The sequence below is a fragment of the Chelonoidis abingdonii genome, chromosome 15 (assembly GCF_003597395.2).
Source record: "Chelonoidis abingdonii isolate Lonesome George chromosome 15, CheloAbing_2.0, whole genome shotgun sequence".
Lineage (NCBI taxonomy): Eukaryota > Metazoa > Chordata > Testudines > Testudinidae > Chelonoidis > Chelonoidis abingdonii.
The window spans coordinates 22,452,010-22,462,953 of record NC_133783.1 but is presented as its reverse complement, the minus strand read 5'-3'; the positions used below and the strand labels follow the sequence as shown (position 1 = coordinate 22,462,953).

The window sequence follows — 10,944 nt, the reverse complement described above, 5'->3', positions numbered from 1 at the left end:
ACACACACATACAAACTGGGAAATGACTGCCAAAGAAGGAGTACTGTGGAAAGGAATCTGGAGGTCAAAGTAGACCACAAGCTAAATATGAGTTAACAGTGTAACACTGTTGCAAAAAAAGCAAGCATTATTCTGGGATGTATTAACAGGAGTGTTGTAAGCAAGACAAGAGAAGTAATTCTGCTCTACTCTGCACTAATTAGGCCTCAACTGGAGTAGTGTGTCTAGTTCTGGGCACCATATTTCAGAAAGATGGACAAATTCGAGAAAATCCAGAGAAGAGCAACAAATATGATTAAAGGTCTAGAAAACATGACCTATGAGGGAAGAGTGAAAAAAAATGGGTTTAGTCTGGAGATGAGAAGCCTGAGGGGGGGAGGAGGGGCATAACAGTTTTCAAATACACAGAAGGTTGTTACTAGGGCAGTCAAGCAATTAAAAAAATTAAATATTCTTGGATGTTTTCTACATTTTCAGATATATTGATTTCAATTACAAAGTGTATAATGCTCATTTACTTTTTATTAAAAGTATTTGCACATAGTAAAAAAAACAAAAGAAATAGTATTTTTCAATTCACCTAATGAGGGCTGTAGTACAATCTCTTTATCATGAAAGTTGAATGTACAAAAAAAACTTGCGTTCAAAAATAAAACGTAAAATTGTAGAGCCTGCAAGTCCACTATGTTCTACTTCTTGTTCAGTCAACCATTTAAACAAGTTTGTTTACATTTGAAGGAGATAATGCTGCTCACTTCTTGTTTACAATGTCACCTGAAAGTGAGAAAGTGGCACTGCTGTAGCCAGCATCACAAGATATTTACATGCCAGATGTGCTAAAGATTCTCATGTCCCTTCATGCTTCAACCACCATTCCAGAAGACATGCATCCATGTTGATGAGGGTTCTGCTCGATAACAATCCAAAGAGGTGAGATTGACACATTTATTTTCATTTTCAGATACCGTCAGCATAAGGTTGATTTTCTTTTTTGGTGGTTTGGGTCCTGTAGTTTCCTCATCGGAATGTTGCTCTTTTAAGACTTCTGAAAGAAGCGCCACACCTCGTCCCTCTTAGATTTTGGAAGGCATTTCAGAGTCTTAAACCTTGGGTCAAGTGCTATAACTATCTTTAGAAATCTCACTGGTACCTTCTTTGGGTTTTGTGAAACCTGCAGTGAAAATGTTCTTAAAAAGAAGAACATGTGCTGGGTCACCATCAGAGACTGCAACAGGAAATATATGGCAGAACACAGGTAAAACAGAACAGGAGACATACAATTCTCCCCTAAGGCGTTCAATCATAGATTTAATTAACACTTTTTTTGTTTTTAAAATGAGCATCAGCAGCATGGAAGTATGTCCTCTAGAATGGCAGCTAATGGGGCATATGAATGTTTAGCATATCTGGCACGTAAATACCTTGCAATGCCGGCGACAAAAGTACCATGCAAATACCTGTTCTCACTTTCTGTGTTAGCGATTGGCTGAACAAGAAGTAGGACTGAGTGGACTTGTAGGCTCTAAAGTTTTACACCTTTTTTGGGGGGGGGAGTACAGTCATGTAACAAAAAAATCTACATATGTAAGTTGCATTTTCAGGTCAAAAATTGCACTACAGTACTTGTAGGAGGTGAACTGAAAAATACTATTTCTTTTGTTTATCATTTTTACAGTGCAAATAGTGGTAAGCAAAAATATACTTTGATTTCAATTACAACACAATATACAATATATGAAAAACATCAACAATATTTAATAAATTTAATTTGGTATTCTATTATTTAATAGTGCAATTAAAACTGCAATAATCAACAGACCTACTAACTGTTACAAAAAATTGTTCTCTTTTGACTTCTGAGACTATGACAAGAAACAAGCTTAAATTGCAACAAGGGTAGTTAAGGTTGGACATTAGGAAAAACTTCCTAATTGTCAGAATGATTAAGCACTAAAATAAACTGCCTAGAGAGATTGTGGAATCATCATCCTTGGAAAAGTTTAAGACCAGGTCAGACAAACACCTGTCAGGGAAGGTCTAGGATGGACCTCAAAGTGGGTCACAACCCCATTTTAATGGGACCAGCACAGCTTGCTTAGACTTGCTGAGGCTAAAGCCAAAGCTTGAGCCCCACTGTGTGGGGCTAAAGCCTGAAGGTATCAGCCTTGGGCAGTGAAGCTGAAATTACAGACCCCCTGCCTGGAGACTGAAGCCCTTGGGCTTTAGCTTCCCCTCCCACCAGAGGTAGCAGGTATCAGGCAGGCTCGGGCTTCACCCCCCCCCTCCCCCACCTGGAGTCATATAGTAATTTGTGTTGTCAGAAGGGGATTGTGGTGCAATGAAGTTTGAGAACCCTTCATCTAGATAATACTTAGACCTGCCATGAGAGCAGGCGGACTGGAACAGATGACCTCTTGAGGTCCCTTTCAGTCCTATGATGTATTTATTTACTTTGAGAACTGACCATGCCCACGTGGCATTGAATCCAACTTTTTGTTGCTCCATTTCCAAATCAAACATGCCCAGGGTGTAAGCAAAGGGATCACCCCAGGCTCGGTCAGTCGAGCAGTTCTCCCCAGCCTGCCTACCCACACCAGACACAAGCTCTGCAGCCCCAGCTATGTCGCTCTCCGGACGCGCCCAGCAGCCCCACCGCCGACAGTGACTTGACAGGACAGGGAGGGGTTATCGGCCCCGCGGGACGGCCGTTCAGGGGTGCTCCAGCCTAGCCGCAGCTAACTCTGCGGGGCCCACCGGGGCAAGGAGCGACCGTAACGTGCCGCGGCCCGAACGCCACGAGCCAAGGCAGCGCCGGCCGGCGGGGACAAGAGGCCGGAGGAGTCACTTGCAGGATCAGAAGTCGAATGTCACCGCCTGAGGGGAGCCGGGCGGGCAGCCGCCCCAGGGCTGAGCGCGCAGGGCCCAGCGCCCTATGGAGCAACCGACGGCGGGCGGGAGCCTCAGCCACACGCGGACAACGGAGGGCGCCCTCGAGCCAGCCCCCGCCGGACACAGGTGGGAATCCGCGTCCCTAGTCGCGTCCCCGAAGGGACCGAGCCGCCGCCACGGGCCCTACCGCACCAAAATCCTTCCTCAGCCCCCCGGCCTACGCCGCACGCGGGCAGGCCAACGGGGCAGGCCGCGCCGACATCTTAAACGGGAGAAGCGCCACGCGCTAAGCTCAGGGACCCCCGAGATGCCAACTCACCCCACTCGCGCGCACTCACCATGGTCACTTCGCCTCCAACCGACCCCGACCAGCAACAGCTCCGGCCTGCGCCCCTGTCATGTGACCCTAGAGGCGGTCACGCCCCGCCCCCGCCACGTGACCAGGCCAACGGGGCAGGCCGCGCCGACATCTTAAACGGGAGAAGCGCCACGCGCTAAGCTCAGGGACCCCCGAGATGCCAACTCACCCCACTCGCGCGCACTCACCATNCCCCCCCCGGTCCTTACGCAGAGGAGTTGGAGGTGGAGCGCGCGCTGTCTGCGGGAACCCCCGCAGGGACGGTAGAGGGCGCTGCCCTCGTGCTTCGTGAGTAGGGAGCAGTGCCCTAGCAACCAGAGTGATCTGGGGGGCAGGGGTCGCCAACCTAGGACATCTACCTACCTCCCAGCCCCCGGCTTGCTGCTAAACCCCACCCTCTCTCCTCTTGCTGCCCCAGCCACCTAGGCCCAATCAGCCACTGCTTATGTCACCGTAGGCCACCAGTCCCTTCTCCATCTGCTGCATCACCTCATGGGCCTGAGCCCCTAGAACCCTCACCTAGTTAAAACAACTGACAGTTTGGGCCCCCACACTCATAGGGTCCTGGGGTTGGCCCCACACCCAGCCCTTCTCACCCTGCTCACTCATGTCCCTTTCTCTATTAATAGCAACTTTGGGATTGGTTCAGGATCTTCTTGAAGCAAGGACCTTTGGGTTTGGTTTTTCTTTGTTTAACATTTCCCAGGAATGTATTGGTATTTATTAGAAACATTGAAAGAAGGGTAAAAAGTGGTGCAAAAATCACCTTCACAGTTTTCTGGGTTAATCTTTGGGGATGGGAGGACAGGAAAAAAAGCAACACAGAAAAGTAACAATTGAAAGTAAAAGCAGCTTAATGCTGTGGTTTAGTTCATTAACTGTATATTGACAGTATGTACACATATGCATGCTTTCCATGTTCCATTACATTGCCTTATTTTAACAGATAGCCTCACGTTTACCCTAATTTATTATTAACACATCTATCTATTGTATTGGGTTTTCTTAACATAATCACTATTTTCATGTACCTAAGTGGTCTAAAATTCAGGTGAAAATAAAATAATAATAGCTTTTGTAAAACCTGGGGAAGTGTGGGTAAAAATCATTAAAAAATGAAAATGAAGGGCCTTACACTTAAGTCACCAGAATTTGAAGGGGAGGGGAGGAGGGTGTCCAGAATGTACATGATAGTGGGCATTCCCAATCTTTCTAATTGTACAGACCATATCTGAATACAGAGATTGGCCTCTAGACACTTCCTTGCCCATTCATGGCTGCCTGCCTAACATCCCTCTGGTAACTATAGCCAGGGGCGGCTCTAGACATTTTGGCTCCAAGCACGGAGGGCACGCCTGCCAGAGTTCCGCCGAAGCCGCAGGACCAGCGGAACCTCCGCAGGCCCACTGCCGAAGGCACCCTGCCTGCTGCCCTAGCGACGACCAGCAGAGCGCCCCCCGCGGCTTGCCACCCCAGGCTTGGAGCGCTGGTGCCTGGAGCCACCCCGACTATAGCAGCTGATTACATAGGCAATTCATGATAGGAAAGTTTTCAATTTATTCACCAGTTCTCTTTTAATGTGATTTAACAAGTGGACATGAGCAGGCGCCACCACCATGTGACCAGCCAGCTCTTCACAGACCACAATTTGAAAACCTCTATTATAATAGTTTTTTCTATTCCATATAAATCATTAGCTTCCTAAGGCTACTCCCTGCTAGAGAAACTTGCTGTGTGTGTCAGTGCTGCAATAAAATTGGCATGATATAATTCTAGTATAACTCCGTTGTCCTGCTGAATTCAAGCAATGCAAAAAATTACAACAGGTATGTATAGTGCCTTTCATCCTTAAGGATCCTCAAACCACTAAACAAACATTACACATGGAGATTGCTTCCTCCACCACTGAAATGCAACACCTCTAAGGTAAAATATGGTAGTTGTTTTAAAGGGCACAGCAACAATACACACCAGTTAAGGGTAGAGATATTTTAGGTAAATAAAATGGAATTAGCCAAATTGGAATTTTCCTGGGACATAGGTTAACACTTCTTATAGAATTGAGATGATATGCTAAATAAAAGCTTAACCCCTTTTAGTGCCACAGTATACATCCTCAAAAGCCACACTTTTTCATATGGTATCTGTTACACCACATTAAATGTTCACAAACCATCAGTATAGTGGACATTCAATGTCTTTGCAGGGGGGTACCATTTTTCAGTACAGGCAGAACAGACTTGTTATGAGGATGTGAAAAGGTATGTTAATGCAGGGGTCAGCAACCTTTCAGAAGTGGCGTGCCAAGTCTTCATTTATTTACTGTAATTTAAGGTTTTGCGTGCAGTAATACATTTTAACATTTTTAGAAGGTCTCTTTCTATAAGTCTATAATATATAACTAAACTATTGTTATATGTAAAGTAAATAAGGTTTTTAAAATGTTTAAGAAGCTTCATTTAAAATAAAATTAAAATGCAGAGCCCCCTGGACCAGTGGCCAAGACCTGGGCAGTGTGAGTGCCACCTTTGGCATGGGTGCGATAGGTTGCCTACCCCTGTGTTAGTGTATAAGGGACAACTGCAATAGCAAGGACTCTGGTAATAAGGCTGGGCCTTACCTTGCTTAACCAAGCATGGCTTAAAATTCAGATAGAATGACATGAGATCAAGTCATTGATTGAAATTCCATTAAACACTAGTGCAGGACTAGATGCTGCTCTTTTAGTGTTAGTTTGCAATTAAATAGAGATTGTGAAAAATATTAATGTAAGATTGACCCCTGAGAATTGCTGTCAGCCTAAATGATGAAAGCTACAGCCTCTTCCACATGCTAAACTAGAAAACCTGGTAGAGGAATAACGAGGTACACCAGTTGTGCCCATTGTTTTAATTTGTTGGGCAAGTACAAATCTGTGGAGATTTTAAAGTAACTATAAACCTTTCTCTGCATATCACCCTGTACCTTGGGTTAAAGACTTTCGTGCAACTGGCAGAAAGCATTTTAGTAAAATATACATTTGCACGTTTATATTTGAAGATCCTTATGCAAAATGAATCAAAACAATGTATTCAAAGGAGCTGTTCTGTTATAATTGTTCATCCTTTGGCATTCCATTTCCTTCTGCCATGTATCAGTGCAATGGAACAAATTCTTCAACATCTGTCAGGAAAAGAGTGCTATCTGGATGAATTCCTGGTTACTGAACATATGGCCCACAACATTTAAGGAAGTTGGATGAGCTTCTTTAGCAACTGGAAGACTAAGATCTCCACATGCAGAAAAATAAATGTGAATTCTTCCAACTCTTTATAATTTGTTTATGTGGTTGGATTTAGCCAATTGTGCTGTAGGCTGATGCAAAGGTAGATAATGCTGTTAATGCACGAAATCCCACAAAAATGTGATTCAGCTGCATTCTTTTATTTAACAACTGAAGTGCTATGGGACGCTTTTTCCTAGCCTAGTGAGGATAGTTTATCTTTTAAAATCATTGGCCACATGCCAAATGAAGGAAGTTTGGAAAACAAAGCATGATCATGTTTCTTAGCAAGTGCTATTGCAATGCAAATAAAAAATAAACAACACTCCAATATTGTCTTCCCCAACAATTTTTATGCAAATGTGTGTGTATATGGTACAGAGGCAGTGAGCTCCAATGTGTTACCCTCTGGGGATGAAAGACCCATTGTGTTTGCTTAGGAAGCATCTAAAATATGTGAACAGGATTATGTTAAGATTGATCCAAAACTAATCTGAGAGTTTCTCTGAGCAAAGAAATATCATCACCATTACTAATTTATACTGAAGTAGTATCTAGAGATCCCCATAAGGATCAGGGCCGATTTTGTATACATATATAATAAAAAGAGCATAACATCTAAGGGTATGGCTACACTTGCAGATGTAGAGCACTGTGAGTTAAACCCGCCTTCGTAGAGCACAGTAGGGAGAGCGCTGCAATCTGTCCACACTGACAGCTTCAAGCGCACTGGCATGGCCACATTTGCAGCACTTGCAACAGCATTGGGAGCGTGCATTATGGGCAGCTATCCCAGCATGCAAGTGACTGCAACATGCTTTTCAAATGAGGGGGGAGTGGAGTGTGACAGGGAGTGTGTTGTGTATATGTGGGGGGAGAGAGAGTGGGCTTTTGGAGTGCTGAGTGTCAGCATGCTGTCTTGTAAGTTCAGACCCCCGTTTTCCCCCCACCTCTCTCTCATTCACTAGGAGCTGATAAGCAGCCAGCTTCTCCGAAATGGAGCTTTGAAAGGGCATTTCCGCATTCCTGCAGCCAATTTCACAACAATGACAAGAGTGGCCACTTGATTTAAGGGGAGTATGGGATGTTTCCAGAAGCTGATCACAGCACAGTAATGCAACACTTCGTTCACACTGCCACCGCGGTGCTCCAGCGGGAGCGCAGCAAATGTTATTCCACTCGCTGAGGTGGAGTACCAGCAGCGCTGTAGCTGCAGAGTCAGAGCACTCTACATGCCTTGCCAATGTGAACGGGGAGTGAGCTAAGGTGCCCAGAGCTGCTTTGTTGCACTGTAACTCACAAATGTAGCCAAGGCCTAAGTCAAGTTCAGGGTCTCATTCCTTATCTTCAAGGTACTCACTGGCCTGGGCCCAGGATATCTAAAAGACCACATAGATTTCTGGGATGAGAACTGTGATCAATAACTCCGATCCTCAGGCACAGTGGAAGTTTCTACCACAAGGGTAAGGCTTTTGTGTGTAGGAGACAGAGCTTTCTCAGGGGTCAATGCTACTTTTTGGAATGCGTTTCCACAGGAGCAAAGGACCATCACAAACCTCACTCCTCTCATCCAAGTGCTAGGCATATTTCTATGTTCTTCCCTTCACTAATGTAAACACAGAGCAGCATGTACATAAACATATATATTAAACAACAAATCCCTATCAAAACAATATACTGCACATGCAATTTTTCCCCTTGGAAGAGGATGAGAGAAAGAATGAACTATACATGACATATCGCCTAATGTGCTACAGAAAGATATTCAGATACCATGGTGATCAGAGTGGTATAAGAATCTATACAGAATAGCACTATGAGACTAGAGACAACAGGTGGATACAACAGAAAGGGGGAGCACCAGTATCAGTGAAATGATACAATACCTGAAAGTTATAAATTTAACAAATTATAAACCTTTCACCATGCTTCTAGGACTTAAAGAAGACATTCAGTTTACAGAAACAACGGTCTGCATCAGTGGGCACTGTTCTGTGAATATCTATTTATTCTCAAAACTAAGCAAAAAAACAATGCTGATATCTTTTCTTGACTGCCACTTAAACTTCAAATCACTAAAATGTATTTGATGTGTTTCACTAGTTATAAATGAAAGAAGTTTATGTTAGCTTACAAATGAAATCCTACACTATTCATATTGGAACGAGAAAATAAGCTTTCTCATCTCAAGTACTGAAGTAAACAATACACACACACACATATATGGGTGCCAATGAATGGGGTATTTAGGGTGTGTTCAGACAGACACAGAGACCCAGATAACTTCATGACCACTAGCTAAAAGCAATGAAATTAAATTATGGACCTGTAGCTATGTTTGGTGTGCAAAAACTGATTGCTGGAAAGAATCAACAGCAAAAAATCCACCAATTGTCTAGAATGCTTCAAGTGATTATCTATAGATTGTGATGGATCATTTTTAAATCAGAGATTTTCTCTTGAAATCAGGGGCAGCTCTAGGGATTTTGCCGCCGCAAGCACGGCAGGCAGGCTGCCTCCTGCGGTTTGCCTGCGGAGGGTCCGCTGGTTGCGCGGCTTCGGCAGATCTCCTGCAGGCCCACTGAAGCCACAGGACCAGCCTGCCTGCCGCCCTCGCAGTGCCAGCAGAGCGCTCCCTGCGGCTTGCCACCCCAAGCACGTGCTTGGCATGCTGGGGCCTGGAGCTGCCCCTGCTTTGAAATGGAAATAGTTTCAACAGACCAACAAAGATCATGTTGAAATCTACACCTTCTGCCTAATGATTGAAAATACTTATTTGTTGGATATGAAATTCTAAAAAAACTAGTGTAGTAATCAGAATTAATTGTGGCCAAATTTTGTCAGCTCAGTTGAACTGAAGTTCATGTGCACTGCCCTATATCATCCACCCATTAGTGACCTTGTTAAAAGTTGTATACAGACTTCTAAGCAAGTACTACAGAATTTAAAACAGGAATGTTACATGCAGCAACACCCTTTGCTAAGGTTTGGGGGGCAAAGGAAGGTGATAATTGTTTTGCTCCAACAGTGTACACTTAAAGAAAGCTGTAACCGCATTAACTGATGAGTCAAAAATTTACACTCACATCTGGACCTCATAAAACCAGGGATGGGTCAACAAATCTGGAAAAAACAAGCAGTTTTTGTGAGAACCCATCAGAAAAAAGCTGTCAAATAACATTTTTAAACAGCAATTTTGTACATCAGCAGTGAGTTGAACCTCAAGAAGAGAAATGTTTGCCAGATAAAGCATCAAAAGCAGGTCCACTGTCCTACATTGTTTAATCTGAACCAGGGACAATGACACCAACTTAAGAGTCAGTTTGACTGGGAAGATCTAGCAAGTCCTAAATCCTAATAAAATGCTTTGCTTGCAGTCAATCTATCACTAGGTAGTCTCAGGACATTCAGATCTCTCAGTCAATGCTTCCATCAAAAGCCTATAGAAAAATGATAAAGATTACAACAACAGCACCAGAGAAAAATCCAACAGTACCACTGAAACTTCAGAAACATATGAAAAAACCTAATGTATGCTATTAACTGCAAAGGCCAAGTCATCTTTAATTGTTGAGAATCATTAAATTTCTATAAAAAGTACATCTGGAATTATGAACACTTTGTTATACAAAGAAGTTAATGTGCCATTTATTTAGATATAGTACTCAACTATTTTCTATTCCATGTTTTGGAACAAATACTTTAGATGAGGAATATGTTGGGTATTTGAAAGTTTAGCTTGTTAAAATGTAGGCTGGTCATTTCAGCACTAGATGGCAATGTTATACACAGTTACCTTCTGATATACAGTTATCTTCTGCGTGTTTTGCTGTCGTTGGGCTCAATCCTGCAAGGTGTTGAGCATTCTGGCCACAATCTAGCAAAGCACTTAAACACATGCTGACCTCCAAGCATATGAGTAGATCTACTGACTTGGGCTACTCACCCAGTGAAGTGGTTTGCTGGATTGGGTCTTTTGAATGAAGCAGTTACCTCAGTAAACACAGCAGATATCACCTTTATATTACTGCCCATAGAACAATACTGGCGTTGTATTTAAAAACAGAGTATCGTGTACTTCTAATGCCATTTCTGGGATAGAGAGGTTGTTTTAGATTTTTGTCAGTGCTACCAAGTATGTTGTTCTTCCTTGTAGACTACAAGATTTTATCTCCTTCTTCTGGATAACTCTAGGACTCTACTGATTTTTCTGAGGATGGGCTGAAAACTTAGAATGTGAAAGGGGTGGAGAAAGTGAGTGTGATGGGGAGGAGGGTTATTTCATATGAAATACAAAAAAGATTTTCTTTCTATCAGAGTAGCAAAATCAAACATAAAAGCATTTGGCCTGGCTTCTGGGCAAACAATTCCAGGTCCTGGTCAGCCGAGAGAATGTCTCTGGCACTTTCTAAAACTAATACTCCTTCCTATAAAG

At 43.4% G+C, this 10,944-nt stretch overlaps 1 protein-coding gene and 1 long non-coding RNA gene across 2 annotated transcripts in view; one reads left to right on the top strand and one right to left on the bottom strand.

Annotated features, from left to right (window-relative positions):
- VPS26A (VPS26 retromer complex component A) overlaps positions 1–3,322 on the bottom strand; it is a 27,889-nt gene extending 24,567 nt beyond the window's left edge. The window contains exon 1 of the mRNA XM_075072609.1: positions 3,228–3,322. Coding sequence (XP_074928710.1) covers positions 3,228–3,230 — 3 coding nt within the window. The 5' untranslated portion in view covers positions 3,231–3,322. The remainder of the gene's footprint in view (positions 1–3,227) is intronic.
- LOC142047799 (uncharacterized) overlaps positions 1–10,944 on the top strand; it is a 163,020-nt gene that overhangs the window by 6,169 nt on the left and 145,907 nt on the right. The window lies entirely within an intron of this gene.